Raw genomic sequence first — 19,741 nt, forward strand, 5'->3', positions numbered from 1 at the left:
GTCCAGGTCACATAAAGAGAGGAGCGTGAAGGGATTAAACCATGAGCAGTTTTAATGGTCTGGTTTTCTCCCTCCCATTTCCCCACTGTTAGTATTATTATTACTACAAGAATAAAGGATTCCTGAGAGCCTGTCCCCTCCTCTCCCTTGGGCCCCCCCCTTGACAGGACTCGTCCCTACCAACCCCCCCTGGATTTCTGGGTAAAAAAAAAAAGTGAAAGGCACTGCAGGGGTGGGGGTGGGGCTCAAGTGCCAGGGAGTCTGAGGGGTGGTGCAGGGGCAGGGCCAGGCTCTTGAGGGTTGAGAAGCTTCCTGAGGGCCCCAGCGAGGGGGGGGCGGGGGGGCGGGCCTTCCCTGGGCCCTGCTCACAGGCCTAGGAACGTCCCTCCTCCCACCCCAACCCACTCGGGGTCTGCAGCAGGAGGATAATTAGTGTCGGGCTCAGAAAGGAGGAATGGAGGGCCCACTCTACTAGGACCCAAGGGCCAAACCCAAAGGGGGGACTGCAAGTCACTATAATCCTCAAAAGCCTGTTGTGTTTGGGGGCTGGGGGAGAGGAGCTGAACAAAACGTGAACTAGAAGGAAATCCCTAGCCCAGGGACGAGACAGCAGCAGTGACCCAGGCTCCCGCCGAAGAGGGAGGGGAGGCCGGCCAGTCCAGGCCCCGGGCCTAGTTGTCCCCGCTGCCCCCTTGCCGAGCCCTGATGAACGCCATGCCGTGTGTGCGGAAATGGGTCTTGAGGTTGAGCGGGCTGTCACAGCTCTTGCCACAGACCTTACAGGTCAGCGGGCCTCCAGAAGCCGACAAAGGAGACTCTCCGCCCTCCGGGTCAGACCTCAGTGGAGGAGGGGCCTCTTCTTCCCCATCACCCAGGCCCAGGGCACTGGCGCCACCCGCACCCCGTTTCTTCTTGTGGCTGATGAAGCGGTGCCTGCTCAGAGAGCCAGGGGAGGCGAAGCACAGACCACAGTCGAGGCACTGCTGGGCACCGCCATCCACCCTCAAGCCCACCATGAGGCTCTGCTCCACTGAGCCACTGCTCCGGTAGCGCAGGGGGCCGTGGCCTCCTGAGCCCGGCCCGCCCCTGGGGGACTTGGCTGGAGGTGTTGTGCTGTCAGGCTCCTCACTGCAAGAGTCAGAGGACTGGCGGCGTTTCCGTCCTGGCCCCTGGCGAAGAGAGGGAAGAAATTAGGCCTCCCTCTCATCCCCCACTGACCCTGCCACCCCCGCCTAGCTTCCTGAGGCCAGGGCCTAGAACCCTGCAGTTTCCCAGTCCCACAGGCCCGGAAGAGCAGGCTGGGCCTCTGCCTACCTGGGCTCTGGCACCGGGGCCCCGAGCCAGGGTACCCCCCCGGCCGGGCGACTGGGCCCCGAGCGGCAAGCCATGCCGGACCTGGACATGTTTCTCCAGGATCAGGCGGCTGCTGAAGGTGCGTTTTCCCTCTGTGCAATACCTGCAGGGGGAGAGTGGGTAGCGTGGATGCCAGGAGACTGGCCCAAAGACCAAGGCCTGCGGCTTGAGGGGGGCGGGGGGAGGAGGTTCCCAAGAGCAGAGGGAGGCCTCAACCTTTGGTCCACTCTCGAGTCATGGTTGGAAGGTACTTAGTGGGGCTGGGGGCATGGGGTGGGCAGGCTACTTGCTCAAAAAGAGGAAGGGGCTGGGGGCGGGGGGTTGCAGATGAGGGGCAAGGGTTACCTGCATGGGTAAACTCGCTTGATACCCTCGTGATTGACCCTGACGTGGCGCCTCAGGCTGGGGGCGGAACAGAAGGAGCGCTCACAAAGGCGACAGGGAAACTTTTTCACTGACTGGGAGAGCAGACGGTAGGGAACCTCAGAGCCAGGCTCTAAGACCCCAACCGCACAGCCACACAACCCGATCCCAGGGGGAAGGCCCACTCACCTTGCCATGCTCCTTCTTCATGTGAGCCACATACTCGTCTCGCTCAGGAAACCAGGAGTGACAAAGGCCACAGGTCCAGCCTCCAGGGCCCCCACCCCCACCCTTGATGCCTTTGTTCCCTAGTTCCCGTCGGGGCCGTTTGGTTGGGCGAGGGGGCTCAGGAGAGCTGGGTAGTTCTTCTTCTTCTGAGGATGAAGACGATTCCTCAGTTGGGGCAGCTGCTCCTCCCCGAGCCACAGCCAAGTCCTCAGGCTCAGCCTTGGGGGTCATAAGGGCACCCGCAGCCCCTTTCCCAGCAGTCTCCTCCCCGGGGCGCCCGGACTGATGGGTGTTCTGTGACAGGGAGACAAGGGGGTGGCCACTGTGGAGGAGGGCCTGGCTTTGCCAGAGGCCTCGTTGCTCCCCCACGCCCACTTCCTCAGGGTTATGTTACCCTAGCCCCAGGTCACCACAGCCAAGCACCCCACCCCTGTCCCTCAACTCCTCTACCTTAAGATGTTCCAGCATGGTCCTTTTCTGAGCAAAAAGCAGAGGACAAGATGGGCACTTAAAGACGCTGACACGCTGGGGCAGCAGGTGCTGGTCGAAGTGTGAGGAGAGGAGGGGTTTGTGAGTGAAGACCGTGTCACACATGGCGCACTTGTAGATCATCCTGTGTGGGTGGAGAGGACAGTGCAGACACCCTGCCCATCGGGGCCCCAACCCCGCTCCGGCCCACCCCACTCCCTGCCAGGTCTCACTTGGCCTGCTGCGTGTGGAAGCTGGGGTGCTGGGTGTACAGGTGGGCATGGGCGCTGGGCGCGGACTTGAAGGCCATGGGGCAGATGGGGCACTTGTGGAAAACCTCGCAGTGCGACGTCTGGATGTGGGACTTGATGGAGTTCACGCCCCCGAACACCACTGCACAGCTGGGGCACCTAGGCGGCAGGGGGCGCCGAGGTGAGGCAGGCTGTCTCCAGCCCGTCCCCCAGCCCCGTCATTCCTGGGAATTGCGGGACTCAGAAGTTCCAGGCGGCCGCGGAGCCCGAGCAAGGTGGGGAGAGGAGGGGAACGCAGACCCTGCTCCTTGAGGGAGGCCTGCGGAGGCCGAACTGGAGCTCTCTCCCCTGTCCGTGGGAGCAGGGCAGAGACAGATCTCAGCCTGAAGGGTTCAGCAGGAGAGATGGGGCGCTCCCTGACAGGCCAGCTGAAAGGCTGGTGCTGGGACACAGGCGGCCATAAAGTGCCGGCAGGGTCGGGGCGGGGGGGGGCGGGGGGGGAGGGCGGGGCAGGGGCCAGACTATGGGGAGGAGAGTCAGGAGGCACCTGTAGCCTACACGGCGAGACAAATGTAGACAGGCCTCCCGAAGATGGGTCTGAAAATTGGCTTGCAGGAAGTTGCCCCCACACTCCGGGCAGACATGGGGAGGCCGGTTCTTATGCATGCGCTGGTGGGCACTGAAGCTGCAGCGATTGGGGAGCATCATGGGGCAGGTTGGACACACCTGTCAAGGGGGCGGAAAGAAGGGAAGTCAATGAGGAGTGGCCTGTCCCCCATGACTTCTCCTGACCAAGCCCCCAACACCTTCCCAGATCCTACTCCCATGGCAGCGGGCTCTACCCCCGGGGAAGGGCCGCGAAAGGGAACTCACAGTGCTGTTGGCCCCGGGGGCAGGGGGCCCGAGCTGCTGGAAGTGGGCAGCCATGCCGGCCTTGTCCCGGCACTGCTCCTTGCACTCCAGGCAGCGAAAGCACGTGTAAGCCGAGGAGGCAGGGGCAGCAGGCGGCTCAGACGAGAGTGGCAGCACAGGGGCCTCAGCGGCAACGGCGGTAATGGCGGCGGTGATGGCCCCGTCACCCTTGCCCAAGGCAGGCAAGGCTGGAGGTCCGAGCGCGGGCGGGACAGCCAGCAGGGGCGTGATGTCCGGCTGCCCCACCATCTGGTCCAGGGCGACGGGCCTCATGACCAGGTGTGAGCACTGCATGACGAGCCCTTTGTCCTTGTGCTCTCGGGCATGCAGCAGCAGGCTGCACTTGTTGAAAAAGACCAGGCGGCGTGCGCAGTGGTTGCAGGTGACTTCGATGCGCATGCTCCGGCGGTCATAGTGCCGCGCCAGGCTCTTCTCCAGCGAGAAGGCGTCACCACACTCGAGGCAGCGGTAGCCTGTCGGAGGCAGGGCCAGCCCGGCCTCAGCCGGTGGACTCAGGTTGGGCCGGTAGGCAGGCAGCAGGTTCTTGCTGTTGAGGATCTTGTTGAAGGCCTCCACCAGGCTGGACTGGGTCCGCGAGATCACCGTGCCACCTCCTGCACCTGGCCCGGTGGCCGCCTTGGAAGGCTGCACCATCACCACTGAGGCACCGTTCACCTTCTGCCCCCCGGTCCCCAGCCCTGCCCGCGCCTCCACCTTGGGCAGGGCTTGGGGTACCAGCCCTAGCACATTCTTAGCCAGTGTCTTAGGGCTGGTGGCAGCGCCCCCAGGCAGAACCACAGCTTTGCGGGCCACGCTGGCCGCCATCAGCATGGCGGTGCTTGCGTTCTGGATGGTGGCCACAGGCAGCACAGTACCCTTTAGCCTTGTGCCATCACCCAGCTGGACGCTCACCACCTTTGGACCCTCAGGGGTCGAGGTTGCAGGGGACAGCTTCAGGAGGCCAGCCTCAGCCAGAAGGGTCCCCTCAGCCAAAGGGGCAGGAGGATCAGGGTCTGAGGGGACCCGGGTTACCGTCCTTGTGATATTCCCGCAGGATGTTTTAATGGTCTTGATCCGCACCTTGAGAGGCCTTGAGGAGCTGGAAGAGGCAGGGGAGTCATTGCTGTCCTCATCTGCAGCCTCAGCTCCACTAGAGGGACTCTGGGGGCTTTCGGGGGAAGGCTTATCCACGGGCCCCTCCTCCTCTTCTTCCTTCAGGGGCTGACAGCGGGGCACTTTGGGGGAGGCAGCAGGGCTCTGATGCCCGGGAGACTGCTTGAAGAAGGGCAACCCAGTCACCCCGGGAGGCGAGGCGCTGGCAGAAATGCCCGTGGCCTCGGGGCTCGAGCCAGAGCCTAGCCCAGCTAGGCCCTGAGGATGAAGGGGGCTGCAGCTGTCTTGCTTCATGGTCCCCAGCGGTGGGGGAGAACCAGGTGGCAGCAAGGCTGGGCCATTCTCCCGGGACAGCTCAAAGGGAGAGGGGAAAGGAGGTGGGGTCATGGCCCCTTCCCGAGGCGGGGAAGGTGCAGAGGGAGGGAGGGGATCAGGGTGCTCCCCTGGCTCAGGCCCAAAATGAGCAAAGAGGTCCAAAGGAGCTTTGCCTTCCATGGCTTTTTCTTTCCAGGTACCCCCACTGGGAGGAGCTGGAGAGTGGGGTGTACCTGGAAGGGATGACTCAGGGCCCCCAAAACCATTCTGCATCAGACGAGGCCCCACAGGCCCTTCCTTAGTCACCCCCCCAGCCTGGGCCCCTTCCCCTCCTGAACTCCCAGCCGGGGACTCAGGCTGCTCAGGACACACAGTGTTCTTGACAATGACGCTGACTGCTGAGATGTCTGGCGGTGGCAGGCCATGATCAGAAGCCTGGGCTGGAACCTCGGGGCCATCCCTGGAAGCTGCTGCCGTTGCTTCTCCAGAGTCACCTCCTACACTGGGTTCTGGCTTTCCTGAGCCACCAGGCCCTTCGTTTTCTTCTGGCCCAGAGTGGATGGCTTCATTTGCATCAATATCGGGGATGTCAAACGCAGCAAGGAGGTCATCAAAATCAGGGGTCTTCATGTCCCCCATGGCAACAGGTCCCAGACCTGACGAAAACAGAAAAAAAGAGCAAGAAACTTAGCCTTCAGGAGGCAGGAACCCTGGCCCACCTCCCTTGGGATCTCCATATTTATCCTCTTGGGACCATGCACAGTCTGACTTGGGTATGCTTTTACCACAACGCAAATGCTAGAGCTGGTGGAGGTACCTGGTTTGCCAAACCATAAAACTGAAAGGTAGGTTATGTGCACATTCCAGGGAAGACACCAAGATCGAGAGAAAGCAGAAGAAAAGTAACTTCTCAGAAATACAGCTGAGACAAGGATAACAGAGACAGAGGGAGTTCAGTGAACATCTTGGTTGAAACCACCTCGGCCCCTCCTGTGCCCAGCACAAAACCCATCAATTAATCAATACCACTATTAAGGAGGAAGATATACAGGACGCTCTGGGTCTAAGGGCTCATTCATGGCAGCATGGGATCCATTCATAATTCTTCATGGATCTTCTGGGGGTCCACAGAGATCTGAAAGGCCATGTGTACAAAGGGACAGTGACTTAAGCCAAGATGAAGAAATGATTCTACTTCCAGCTTTGCCAATGGTCTGATGTCCACTGCCTTACTTTTGAAAGGGGAGGCAAGTAACCCATACATCACAGGGTGATTCTGAGCACGATATGAATCATAACCCTGAGAGTCAGAACCCAGAATAGGATTTATTATTACAGCTGGGACAAACAAGACATGTCAGGTCAAGGAGGAGCTGGGAAGGAGAAAGCACTGGGAATCTGGGGCTGGGGTCAGAGACAAGAGTCAGGGGTCAAGTCTGGGGACTTGGGGAGACCACTGGCACCTGGAGATCTAGCTTGGTTAACAAGGAGAAGTGGACTCAGGGAAATCACCCAAGAGACCAAGATGGACAGAATAAGACACAGTAACAGAAAGAGACAAAGACAAAAGACAGGGGAAAACCGTGACGGCAGCCTGGTCACAAGGGCCCCAGCCTAGGCCTCTCCTGTCACAAACACCTGCCGCTAGCTCACCTACCTTCCCCAGAGTGCTTCTGCCCTCCCGGGGCCAGCCCCTCCTCTCTCCCTCCCTCCCCATCTTGCTCTCTCAGGGCCAAACTCCAGGGTAACATCCAGCACGACCGCCACAAAGGGGAAAAGCCAAGCCCCCTTACCCCTGTCATTTCTGCTCTGAGCTCCTAATTCACACTCCTCACCCTTTTCATTTTCCCTTGGCAACACCAGTCCAGGAAGTCTTGCCCAACCCCAACCTGGCCCAGTGAGTGTGCATGCGCACACGCGCGTGCGTGCGCACAAACACACACACACACACACACACACACACAAGACGCATGTGGCACTAAACCAACATGGCCAGCCTGAAGCTTGGGGGGGACCCGGATCTGTTCCTCACCAGTTTCTCCCCACAAGTGTTTCTAGATCTAGGAGGAAGAAACTGAAAAAGTCTCTGTCACTACACATTCTCTGCCCAGGATGCAAGCCATTTCTCAGGGCCAATTCCCTCACCTCCTGCCAGCCTTTAGACTGAAACTGGAGATGGTCCCAGCAGGTGGTAGCTGGCAATGGTGGGACCCAGGCAGGGTAGAGGAAGAGGGGACCAACAAGAGGAAGAAAGGGAAGTTTCCCCTCACCACCCCCTACTTAATTCTGCAGTCTCTGGGTTTAAACAAAGCCCTCCACCCTTTGCCTCTGCCCTGATGGAGAGCTAGGGTCCTCCCTCCTCTGCCTGCTTCTCTCCCCACCAGGAGAAACCGGAGCTGCCTTCCACACCGGCCCTCAGAAAAGTGGGCTGGTGGAGCACAGACCAGTGGCGACTAGGAGAAAACATCTGCCCACTCGCCCTCCCCAAGCAAGTCCCCCTTTGGCGTCCAAGTGACTTAGAGGTCATGCGATAGCCAGGAGCCGACGGTCCACCAAGCAGCGGGAGCTCAAGGCCAAAGAGGCTTCCCCCACCCCACGGCCGAGGCCTTTCTGCGGCTGCTGTGCCCGGACTCTTGGGCTCCGGCCCTCCCCCCTTTCCCTCTGTTCTTCCCCAAAAGCCAAAGGAAGGGGCTGAACAGGAAGAGGGTGAACTGGCCTAGGTCGGCAGGGGGTTCCACTGCTCTTTGCCTGGCCCGGGGCCTGCAGAGCAGGGCGAGGGGCCGGCGGTCGGGGGCGATTAGGCTGCCGCCAAGCTGGGCAGCGGGCGGAATTAAGTCCCTGCCATCTGCCGAGGGCCGGCGCCGCGAGCATGTCCGGGGTTCCGGGGAGGGGGCGGGGTGTACAGAGGAGAAGCCACTGGGGAAACTGAGGCGCACCGCGCTTCTCTCGCTCCCACCGTGAGAAGGGAAGGACGGGCCCCGGCCAGGCCAGGCCCTTGGGGAGCTGCCGCGCAGCACCTCCCGGCCCAGGACTTCACCGGAGTAGGGGAGGCGCGTGGAAAGAGAGGAGTGGGGAGGGGACGGTCTTTGCGTGACTCGCAGCTCTCCGGCCGGGGTCCGTCCCAACTCCCACCTCCTCCCCTCCCGTCCCGGCGCGGCACAGCCTCCTCCTCCCGCAGACTCCCGCGGCTCCCTCGAGACTGAGGAGTGATCCGAAGGCGCGCGGCGGCCCGGGGCACGAGCCTGAGTCCGGCCCGGGCCCGGACGCTGACCCGCGCCCAGTCGGGGTGCAGGCTCCGCTCCGGCCTGGCCCAGCTCCCCCGCCCCCGCCCCCGGAACACGGACACCATTTTAGGTCGCGACATCCCGCAGCCAGCAGTCACCGGGCCGTGCTTCGGACGCCTCTTGGGCTCGGGGCGCCAGGACTTGGGGACCCCTACCCTCCCTCCACGTTTACCCGGCTAGGGGGCTGTGCTTTCAACAAGCTGGGAGTTTCGCCCATCAGCCTGAAGGGATGGAGGCGGCGGCGGGGCCTTCCTAGAAGCCGCCCCAGGGGGGCGGCGCGGAGAGGGGGGTAGTTGACCAAGTGGGGGAGGGGCGGGGGTATTTACCCGCCCCCCCAGGGGGCGGGGCCAAGGGCGGGTATTACCCCAGGCATGCTTACTTGTTCCGCTCCAAGTGCGGGCCGAGACCCGGCGGTCTCTACCCTGCTCCCACCGCCACCGCCACCGCCGCCGCCCTCCCCGAGGCCGCCGCTACTTCCTGCTTCTCTCCCGTTCAGCCTCCCCCTCCTTCAGCTCCCTCCGCGTTCCAGGTCTGGGCCGCCCGCTTTCGCACTCGCCATTGGCCAACACCCCCGTCGTTCAGCACTGCGCCCCTCCCAGGCCCGCACTGGGTTGGCCCTAAGTACTGCCGCTCGGAACTAGTCCCGCACAGTCCTCCCAGCCTCATTGGGCAAGGAGCCTAGTCCTTCTGAAAATGCCTCTCCCCATTGGTTGCGCCGGGCCCACCTGCCCCATCTGGGCATCTCAAAAATGACTGGCTTCCGCTACTGTCGCTTAGAAAGAAGCCAGTCCGATCCCCTGCTTTCCCTCTGGAGGCGGTGACTGTCCCAGGTGCGTCTCCGCCCCCTCACTCCCTATTGGCCACAATCTTTGAAGCCCGCAGTTCGCTTATGCAAATTAAAAGAACTCTCAGCTTCTATTTGGTGGGCACTTTGAGGAGAACCTCGTCGACTCTGAGAGAAGCCCGGATGCGTAGGTCCATTTGCTCTGTTTTCTCACACTAAACCCCAGTGTCGGTCATGCTGTGCAGAAGCCACAAAATGGGACGTTACCCAAAACATTACGTCATCTGGTTGACCAGTTCCTTGCCGTTTTCCCACTGTCTAAATCGTCATATAATCTGGATGGATGGGGTTCTCGCGCGGGCCAGCTCCTGGGCGATGGCGTCACCCGTACCTTCTCCCTCTGCAGGAGGGCGCGCAGTAGGGGCGGGATTAGAAGTGTGGAAGGAACAGGCACCTGGAGCCCGGGACGGCCCTGCAGACCGGAAGTGGAGGAGAGGTGACGTTAGAGTGCTGGCGTGGCCTGGGCCATTTCCAAAGGGATCTTAAAGCGGTATGCTGGTAGACTTCCTAAGCACGGGGATGGGGTGTGAGCCGACTGTCGCTTCCATTTCCCATTTAAGAGCTCTCCTTTTCCCCGCCCCCAGAACGGGCTGGGGGTGGAGTCGAAGCCGGTTTTCCCGCGCTTTGTTGCCACGCCCCCTGGAGGCGGGAGAAGGGGAGGGGATGTTCCGCAAACAAGTTGCGGTCGTACTCAGAATACATAATACATATGCAAGCCCAGCGTGCCCTCCAGAGCACAGGCTCACCGGCTTGCGAACCTTCGCAGCTTGCGGCGCACGAAGACGTTCATCACTGGGATGTGGTTATTTTTTTAAAAGTTACCCTGCGCAGGGGTCACTGGACCTCTGGACCTCTGGATCTAGGACTCACCGGCGTACCCTGAGAGTTTGCATGAGTAATAGAGACTGTATTGAGATGTGAATCCGAGCCTCTGGGTGGATATCGTGGGAAATCTATGGTTCCATCGGGCAGGTCGCTCGACCTCCCTGAACCGGTTTTCTCATGGATAAAATGGGGATTATAATACCAACCGATATGATTGTTTTTGTGAGGATTAAACGCATCTAGTGCACCTGGATGGCTCGGTGGGTTAAGCGTCTACCTTCAGCTTGGGTGGTAATCCCAGGGTGCTGGGATCGAGTCCCGCGTGAGTTCTCCATTCAGCGGGGAGGCTGCTTCTCCCTTTCTCTCTGCCCTTCCTCCCCGCTTGTGCGCTCGCTCTCTCTCTCTCAAATAAATAAATAAAAATCTTTTTAAATTAAAAAATATATAAACGCGTTTAGAACGTAAGGTTCTCTGTAAAGTGATGGGCAAATGGAATTAGTGCCCTGTCTGCCGCCTTCTTGTTTCAGGTTTGCCTGCAGTTACTCCAGCTCACACAGCTCACAGCGTGGATGTAGCCAACCAGCGTTCCGTTCCCACCTCCTCTGCGTCTTCCTGCATGGAATAATAGTCACTACTGATGCACACGTACTGTGTGTGGGACCTATTATAAGAATTTCATGTATATTAACTTACATAATCCTTACCACAACCGCATGAGGGAGGTACTATTATTACCTCCATTTTACTGGGGAGGAAAGTATGGCACAGACAGGTTAGGTTAGGTATTAAGCAAGGTCAGAAGCAGTGGAGTTGAATTCTAAGGGTCTAGAAAGCTAAACAGTGTTTCACAGATTCTTTTGCCCAGAGAGTTCTCAATAGAAGTTTGTTCTTCAATTAGATGCACTATTCACTCACCTAAGAAATATTTTAATTCAAACCAATACCTGAGCACCATCTATAGGTAAAATACTGTTGCAGGCACTGAGGATACATCAGTGAACAAAGCCGACAAGAATCTCTGTCCTCATGAAACATACAGAGAAGACAAACAATAAATATGGTAAATAAGTAAGATAAATAGAAGCATGTTAAAATCGATAATTGCCAGGAGAAAAATGAAGCAAGACTATTAAGCCATGAAAAGAAATGCAGGAAGTTTAAATGCATATTGCTAAGTGAAAGAAGCCAACTGGAAAGTCTGTATACTGTATGATTCCAACTATATGACATTCTGGAAAAAGCAAAACTGGGAGCAGTAAAAAGATCAGTGGTTGCAAAGGGTTCAGATGGAGGGAAGGATGAATTGGTGGAGCACAGTGGATTTTTAGGCAGTGAAACTATATGATACTGTCATAGTGGATACATGACATTATACATTTGTCAAAAGCTCTACTGTAAACTATGGACTTTAGTTAATAATAATATATCAATATTGGTTAATTGCCATAAATGTACCACACTAGTACAAGATGTTAATAATAGGGAAAACTAGGGATAAGGAAGTATACGATAACTAATTTCTATTCAATTTTTCCATAAACCTAAAACTGCTCTAAGAATTATGCTATTAATCTGTTTTTAATGTGAAAAATAAAGAGGGAAGGAGGACAGGAAGTCTGGGAGAGTTGCAATTTTAGATAGGACAGACAGTAAAGGCCTTTCTGAGAAAGGTGGCATTTAAGTAAAGGCTGAAAGTGAGTGAGTGAGCCGTGCAGCTACCTGTGAGAACATTCCAGAAAGAGTAAATACTAGATCTTGAGGTGGGAGTGTGTTCCAGAGGGGTAAGGGGGTGGGAGGAATGGATCAGGTCATGGGATGCTTTGGGGGCTATTGGAAGGACTTTGGTGTTTTCTCAGAGTGAGATAGGAAGGAGACATGACAGAGTGGCCTGACTTACTTTTGGGTTGGATGTGCTGGGAAATGCAAATCAAAACCACAATGAGATATCACCTTACACCTGTCAGAATGGCTAAAATAACACAAGAAACAAGTCAGATGTGGAGAAATAGGAACCCTCATGCAGTGTTGGTGGGAATGCAGACTGGTGCAATCACTGTGGAAACTACCCTATGATCCAGTAATCACACTACTGGGTATTTACCCAAAGGATATAAAAACACTAATTCAAAGGGATACAAGCACCCTATCTTTATTGTAGCATTGTTTACAATAGCCAAATTATGGAAGCAACTTAAGTGTCCATTGATAGAGGAATGGATAAAGAAGATGTGGCATATACATACAACGGAATATTACTCAGCCATAAAAAAGAATGAAATCTTGCTATTTGCAATGACATCGATGGATCTAGAGAGTATAATGCTAAATGAAGTAAGTCAGTCAGAGAAAGACAAATACCATATGATTTCCCTCATATGTGAAATTTAAGAAACAAAACAAATGAGCAGAGAGATGGGAAAAGGAGACAAACCAAAAACCAGACTCTTAACTACAGAGAACAAACTGATGGTTAGGAGAAGGGAGGTGGGTGGAGGGAAGGGTGAGATAGGTGATGGGGATTAAGAGTACACTCATCGTGATGAGCGCCAAGTAATATATGGAAGTGTCAAATCACTATATTGTACACCTGAAACTAATATAATCTGTATGTTAATTACACTGGAATTAAAAATTTTTTTGCAATTAAAATTAAAAAAAAATCTATCTGAGTAAATAAAACATCATTTTTAAAAAAGATTTTATTTAAAAAAAGATTTTATTTATTTGTGAGAGAGAGAGAGAGCAGCAGGCAGAGGGAGAAGCAGACTCCCCACTGAGCAAGGAGCCTGGTGTGGGGTTCGATCTTAGGACCCTGGGATCATGACATGAGCCGAAGGCAGACGCTTAACAACTGAGCCACCCAGGCATTCCACAAAACATCATTTTTTTAAAAAATGTTGGATGTGACGTGGGGGGGGTGCTCAGTCGTTTAAGCGACTGCCTTCGGCTCAGGTCATGATCCCAGGGTCCTGGGATCGAGCCCCGCATTGGGCTCCCTGCTCCTCGGAAAGCCTGCTTCTCCCTCTCCCGCTCCCCCTGCTTGTGTTCCCTCTCTCGCTGTGTCTCTCTCTGTCAAATAAATAAATAAAATCTTTAAAAAAAACAAAAGTTGGATGTGGGGTATGAGAAAAAGAAATTCAAAACCTTGAGGCCTGAGGAAGTAGAATGATGTTGCCTTTTTTTTTTTTTTTTTTTAAGCAGGCTCCACATCCAACATGGGGCTTGAACTCACAACCCTAAGAGTCACATGCTCCACTGACTGAGCCAGCCAGGCGCACCTGATGTTGCCATTTCTTGAGCTGGGAATTCTACCAGGAGAAGCACATTCCAGGGCAAGGTCAGCAGCTCAATTTCAGTCATGGTCAGTCATATGACTCTTCCAAGTGGAGATATAAATTTGGATGTCATCAGCTTATAGATAGTATTTAAAATCCCAGCTAGAATGGATGAGATCACCAAGGGAATGCGTGAAGATAGAAAAGAGAAAAAGTCCAAGGACTGAGCCATGGGGAACTCCAGAGTTTGAAGGTCAGGACAATAGGGGAACCAGTAAATGGGACTGAGAAAAACTGGAAAGAAAAGAAAGAGAGGGGTGCCTGGCTGACTCAGTAGGTGGAGCATGCAGCTTTTTTTTTTTTAAGATTTATTTATTTACTTGCGAGGGGGGAGGGGCAGAACAGAGGGAGGGGCAGAGTCTTTTTTTTTTAAGATTTTTATTTATTTATTTGAGAGAGACAGATAGCAAAAGAGAGTATAACCAGGGGTAAGAGGGAGAAGCATAGGGAGCCCAACGTGGGGCTCAGTCCCAGGACCCTGGGATCATGACCTGAGTCGAAGGCAGACGCTTCACTGAGCCACCCAGGCGCCCCAGGGAGAGAGAGTCTTAAGCAGGCTCCCACCTGAGCGGAAAGCCCTATGCCGGGCTCGTCTCACAATCCTGAGATCAGGAGTGTGGGAGTCTTGATCTCGGGGTTGTAAATTCAAGCCCCACGTTGGGTGTAGAGATTACTTCGAAATAAAAACTTAAAAAAAAATAAAAGGAGAGAACCAGGAGAACGTTGTGTCCTTGAAGCCACATAAAGTTTCTTTTTGTTTGTTTGTTTTTAAGAAAGTGTTTTGAGGAGGAGGAGAAAAGCATGGTAAATTGTCAGATACCACTGAAAGATCAAATAAGATGAAGCCGGGGAATGACCAGTGGATTAAGCAAAGTGGAGGTTATGGGCGAGCATGATAAGGACAGATTAGGTGGACTGGGGGGAAGAAGAGCTTGTATGTAGTGGGTTCAAAAGAATGCTAGTGGGTGGGGAACAGTGATTATAGACAGTTCTTTCCAAGGAGGGAAGGAGAGAAATGGGGTGGTAACTAGAGGGGAAACAAAGGTGAGGAAAGGACCATTTCAAGATGAAGGAATTGCAGGGACACCTGGGCTCAGGTCAGGATCCCAGGTCCTGGGAGCCCTGAGTCAGACTCCTTGCTCAGCGGGGAGCCTGCTTGTCCGCCTGCCTGCCCCTCCCCTGTGCGCCCTCTCTCTCTCTCTCTCTCACACACACAAATAAATAAATAAAATCTTAAAAAAAAAAAAAGATGAAGGAATTGCAGTATGTTAGTACACTGAGGGGAAAGATCCTGTACTGACAAAAATCTGGGGTTGCAGCAGAGATAGAAGAAAGTTCCTGGAGCCAAATGGTTAAAAAGATGAGGGGTGGGGTCTAGTTCTCAAGCAGAGGGCCAAGGATCATTCACCTATAATAACAGGAGAGAAGGCAGAGTAAGTGGGCATGGCAAGGAAGCTGTAAAAATCTCTCCAGTTGCTTCTGTTGCTGGGGTGTAAGAAACTAAACCAACCCCCAAGAGTGAGGATGATGGAGGAGCTGGAGGTCTGAGGAGAGGGAAGGTAGGATATAGGCATTCAGGAGCAGATCGAGGTTGGAAGGCTCGTTTACAAGACACTGGAATCAAGCATTAGGAGAGAGGGACAGGGTGGGGTGCGAGCAGCAGATGGCTGCAACAAGGAGAGGTGGTCCTGGTTTAATCAGAAGGTACTACTGTGTGTATGTGTGTGTGTGTGTACATTACTAGCTCCCCAAAGGCTCCTTCCCAGGCAATAATTATTTCTGCTTTCTTTCTTCTTTTTTTTTAAGGTAGAGAGAAGGGGAGGAGGGGCAGAGGAGAGGGAGAGAGAGAATCCCAAGCAGGTGCCAGCCCAATGCAGGGCTTGATCTTATGACCCTGAGCTCATGACCTGAGCCAAAATCAAGAGCTGGACACTTAACCGACTGAGCCACCCAGGTGCCCCGATTACTATCTGCTTCTATCACCATTGATTCATTTTGCGTGTTCTTGAACATCATATATTGAGATCATACAATATATAATTTTTGTGTATCTAGGTTCTGTCAATATTTTGGTTGTGAAATCTAATGTTGTGGCAATAGTTTTTGTTTTTGTTTTTGCTTTTGCTATATAGTATTTTGTTTTATTGACAAACCCACAATTTATCCATTCTGCTGTTAATGGACATTTTGGTTATACCCAGTTTTTGGGTATCCTGAATAAAACTCCTGTGACATTCTTGTACTTGTATTTTCATGCACAGGTGCACTAATTTTTCTTGAGTATGTAGCTGGGCCATAGGAGATGTGTATGTTTAGCTTTAGTAGATAGTACCTAAATATTCCAGTTTATACTCCTATAGGCAATGTACACGTGTACAGTTTCCTCACCGACATTTGGTATTGTCAGTCCTTTTAGCTTTAAGTATTTTGGTAGTTATGTTGCAGTATTTCACTGTGGTTTTAATTTGTATTTCCCTGATGCAAAATGATATTAAGCAACTTTTCGTTATTCTTATTGGCCATTTATAGCTTATCCCTTGTAAAGTGCTTGTTCGAGTCTTTGCCCATGATTTTATTGCGGGTTTTTTGCTCATCAATTTGTAGTTTTTTATATATTCTGGACACAAGTGCTTTGTCAAGTATGTTAATTCCAGTTATTTTCTCCCAGTCTGTGTGGTGCCTTTCCACTCTCTTAATGCTATTTTTTGGTAAACATAAATCCTTTCTTTTTATTGTGCTGAAATTCACATAACATAAAATTAACATTTTAAAGTGAACAATTGATCAGGATTTAGTATAACCATGATGTTGTGTAAAACCACATCTGTCTAACTCCAAACATTTTCATCGTTTCCTTTCACCCCATACCCTTTAAGTAGTCACTCCCATTCCCCACCCTCCCAACCCCTGAAAACCAGCAATCTGTATTGTTCTGTGAATTTACCTATCTGGATATTTCATAAATGGAATCCTACAATATGTGACCTTTTATGTCTGGCTTCTTTCACTTAGCAGAATGTTTTTAAAACTCATCCAAGAAGTTCTTAATTTTAATAAAGTCTAATTTATCAGCCTTTCCTTGGGGTGCCTGGTGGCTCAGTTCATTAAGCATCTGCCTACGGCTCAGGTCATGATCTCAGGGCCTGGGATCGAGCCTCACGTCAGACTCCCTGCTCAACTGGAAGTCTGCTTCTCCCTCTCACTCTCCCTCTGTGCTCTCTCTCTTGCTCAAATAATTAAAATCTTTAAAAAAATTTTTTTTAATTAAATTGAATTTAATTTAATTAAAAAACCCTTTCATTTATGGTTAGTGCTTTTGTGTCCTGGTTAAGGTCAAGAAGTTTTGTTTGTTTGTTTGTTTTCTAAAAGCTTTATTTGTTTTACTTTTAACATTTAGGTTCATGATCTATTGTGAATTAATGTTTGCATATGCTGTGAGTTTAGGGATTCTCCCCCATCGGGATATTCACTATTTACTGAAAAGACCATCCTTTCCCCCCACCAAATTGCAATGGAATAGTATTGTGTTCTTGAAATGAATAGTTCCAGTAGTAACCAGTAGCTTCCTGATATCCTCCCAACTTCCTAATTATGGCAAAAATAGCAGATTCCCTGAAAGTTCTGCCATTTTCTTTTCCTTTTTTTTTTTTTTAAGATTTTATTTATTTATTTGACAGAGAGAGACACAGCAAGAAGGAACACAAGCAGGGGGAGTGGGAGAGGGAGAAGCAGGCTCCCTACTGAGCAGGGAGCCCGAAGTGGGTCTCAATCCCAGGACCCTGGGACCATGACCGGAGCCGAAGGCAGATGCCTAACGACTGAGCCACCAGGTGCCCCAGTTCTGCCATTTTCTGAGAATCATTCCTGGAAGCCGAGCTAGCACCCTCCCTTGCAGCCCTTCCAAGTACGTTGCAAATACCTAATTCAATAAATTGAATTCCTTTTTTCTTAATATTGGATTTCATTTTTTGTACTGAACCCAGACCAATCAAGCCCTCACACTTGGGTATACCACTCATCGGGCTTGTCTCTAGTGCTATTGGTGCATATATTGTTGCCTGCAGCTTAAATTTGTCCAGTTGCCCCAGCAGCTACCTTGTTATAGGGTCAGTGGAACTGTGGTAACAAAGAAGGGAAAAGCCTTCCTGTGGTTTATTTTAGACTGTTGCTCCCTAAGGGAAAAGTGAGCTGCTGAAATGACCCTGAGTGTGAGAGTGCAGCCCAGGTTTGCTCAGCCTCATCCCCTCATGCCACAGCAGTCACGCAGGTAGACTCAGCTTTCAGACAATAGAAGTTCTCACACCCCCAGGCCCCAAAATCCCCTCATCAGTCCACACCGTCTCCCTGAGTGCGTCATCCACAAGCATCCATCACCTTGGCCTGACAACTTTGCATGTGTGTCACTCACTCCCACCTGAGTTCCAGAGTGCCATCCAGAAATGCCACAGACACTTCCAAGGCCCCCTGATGAGAACCAAATTCACCACTTTCTACCAAACATTCTCTCGTCCCCGGATCTGCATCTCAGGGAAAGTTAGCACTGCTAACACACACACAGAAACCTGGGAGGCATCTTCCACTAATTCCTCTTCCTCATTACCCGTGATGACAAAGGCCTATCAATTCTAACTCCTTAATATCTCTCCAGTCCACCCCCTAGGCCCATCATCACAACCCTTGTTCCAGCCACCATCATATCTAATGTTTGCAACAGATTCCTTATCCTTGCCTCACCCCCACTGAGAATGTTTTCCTATAAAACAAAACTAATCATATTCAGATGCTTAAAACCCCTCATTCTCCCCAAATGCCCGCATGATCAAGTCCAAGCTCATCATACAAGGGTGAAATAAAGACATTTTTACACCAACAGAAACAAAGAGTTTACTACCAGCATATCTTAACTGTTAAGAACTCTTACAGGATTGCCTTCTGGGAGAGTATAAACTATCCCAGAGAGAAGGTCTATGAAGCAAAAAAAATCAGTGAGAAAAAAAAAATTAGTGGGTACCTGGGTGCCTCAGTTGGTTGGGCGATTGCCTTCGGCTCAGGTCATGATCCTGGAGTCCCGGGATCGAGTCCCGCATCGGGCTCCCTGCTCGGCGGGGAGTCTGCTTCTCCCTCTGACCCTCCCCCCTCTCATGTGCTCTCTCTCTCTCATTCTCTCTCTCTCAAATAAATAAATAAAATCCTAAAAAAAAATTAGTAAACTTGGGGGTAAAGCTAAATCAACACTGCTTGTATATGACAATAATAATCATATCTAATTTATGTGGTTCAAAAGCAAGACAGACTTCTGGGTAGAGGATATATTAGAGACACTCACTTATTTTTGCTCCTTCCTGAAATCTACTGAAATAATAATAAAGGCATTTTTAAAAAGACATAAGCTTTTTTATATTTTTATTTTTATTTTTTTAAAGATTTTATTTGTTTGACAGAGAGAGACACAGCGAGAGAGGGAACACAAGCAGGGGGAGCAGGAGAGGGAGAAGCAGGCTTCCCGCCGAGCAGGGAGCCCGATGTGGGACTCGATCCCAGGACCCTAGGATCATGACAGGAGCTGAAGGCAGATGCCCAACCAGCTGAGCCACCCAGGCGCCCCTCCGCTGATGCGTTCCATGCATGCTCTGTGACTCCCTCCTCCACCATGGCAGAAAAGTGGAGTCCTCCGCTCCAGAGAGGGCAGGAATGGGATGCTAAAAACAAGAGGACCAAAGAACATTTACATCCTGAATTCTGAGAACCCCAGCCCTTTCCCCAAACTCAGGACCCAGAACGCTAGCAATTAGAACCATTCTTTCCAAGAAAGAGACTGGAATATGCTTGCTTCAAAGAATCTGATCTAAAGATACTGACATCAGGGATTCCCCCGGGAAAATGTCTGGCCAGATCATGCTAGAAAGAACCTTACAGCTAACAGCTCCCAGCCAAGGCTCAAAAATATTGTCTCCCACACACCCCGAGAAAGTAAATCTTAGACAGACAAGGTAAAATCCTGCCCTACCATTCATGAGGCTAAGAGACACAGAAAGCCAGCAAAGTTAACAAAAAACACTCTTTCTCCCAAGGCATGTAGCAATAAAGTTCATAAGGTCTCCCTTCTGTAACTACTGCTTTCTCACTCACTGAGAAACTTTGTTCTCTAAACTCATGGGCCATAAGAAATTGCTATTTGAAAGCCTATCAGTAAGAATGAATCATTCTCCTTTGGCCTGAAGGATCCAAGTCATCTTGAGATAGAGAAGCAGTCCTGATTTACAACCCAGGTGCAGAGCTTCAGATAAAGGGTTTCTGGACATAGTATCTCATTCCAGCCTTGATATTAACCGCTTTACACGGATCCCTGTTTCCCTTGAGCCTATTAGAACACTGCTTCATTTAAATTTCACCTAAGCCGGGGCGCCTGGGTGGCTCCGTCGTTAAGCGTCTGCCTTCGGCTCAGGTCAT

General features: G+C 52.2%; 1 protein-coding gene across 2 annotated transcripts; it reads right to left on the reverse strand.

The window, feature by feature from the left end:
- Positions 1–34: 34 nt before the first annotated feature.
- On the reverse strand, positions 35–8,783 carry ZNF687 (zinc finger protein 687). 2 transcript variants are annotated; one of them, XM_028088359.2, is made up of 9 exons: positions 8,667–8,783; positions 3,537–5,659; positions 3,211–3,389; positions 2,646–2,822; positions 2,395–2,557; positions 1,906–2,238; positions 1,699–1,811; positions 1,315–1,456; positions 35–1,169 (listed from the first exon to the last, which is right to left on the reverse strand). In XM_028088359.2, the coding sequence occupies exons 2-9, from the start codon at positions 5,640–5,642 to the stop codon at positions 672–674; spliced, it is 3,711 nt and encodes a 1,236-aa protein (XP_027944160.1). In that variant the 5' UTR covers positions 5,643–5,659; positions 8,667–8,783; the 3' UTR covers positions 35–671. The 2 variants fall into 2 exon arrangements, with proteins under 2 accessions (XP_027944160.1, XP_027944161.1); XM_028088360.2 differs by lacking the exon at positions 8,667–8,783 and adding an exon at positions 8,460–8,546.
- Positions 8,784–19,741: the final 10,958 nt, after the last annotated feature.

The sequence above is a fragment of the Eumetopias jubatus genome, unplaced genomic scaffold, assembly GCF_037043125.1.
Source record: "Eumetopias jubatus isolate StellerSeaLion01/CBP00866 unplaced genomic scaffold, mEumJub1_p1.0 scaffold_4, whole genome shotgun sequence".
Classification (NCBI taxonomy): Eukaryota; Metazoa; Chordata; class Mammalia; order Carnivora; family Otariidae; genus Eumetopias; species Eumetopias jubatus.

Coding starts and splice junctions, on each gene's coding strand:
- ZNF687 (XM_028088359.2), bottom strand. CDS start 5,642: ATGGGGGACATGAAGACCCCTGATTTTGATGACCTCCTTGCTGCGTTT. Junction 1,812..1,905: donor TGAAGAAGGAGCATGGCAAG/GTGAGTGGGCCT, acceptor CTGCTCTCCCAG/TCAGTGAAAAAGTTTCCCTG. Junction 1,170..1,314: donor GCCCCGGTGCCAGAGCCCAG/GTAGGCAGAGGC, acceptor TCTCTTCGCCAG/GGGCCAGGACGGAAACGCCG.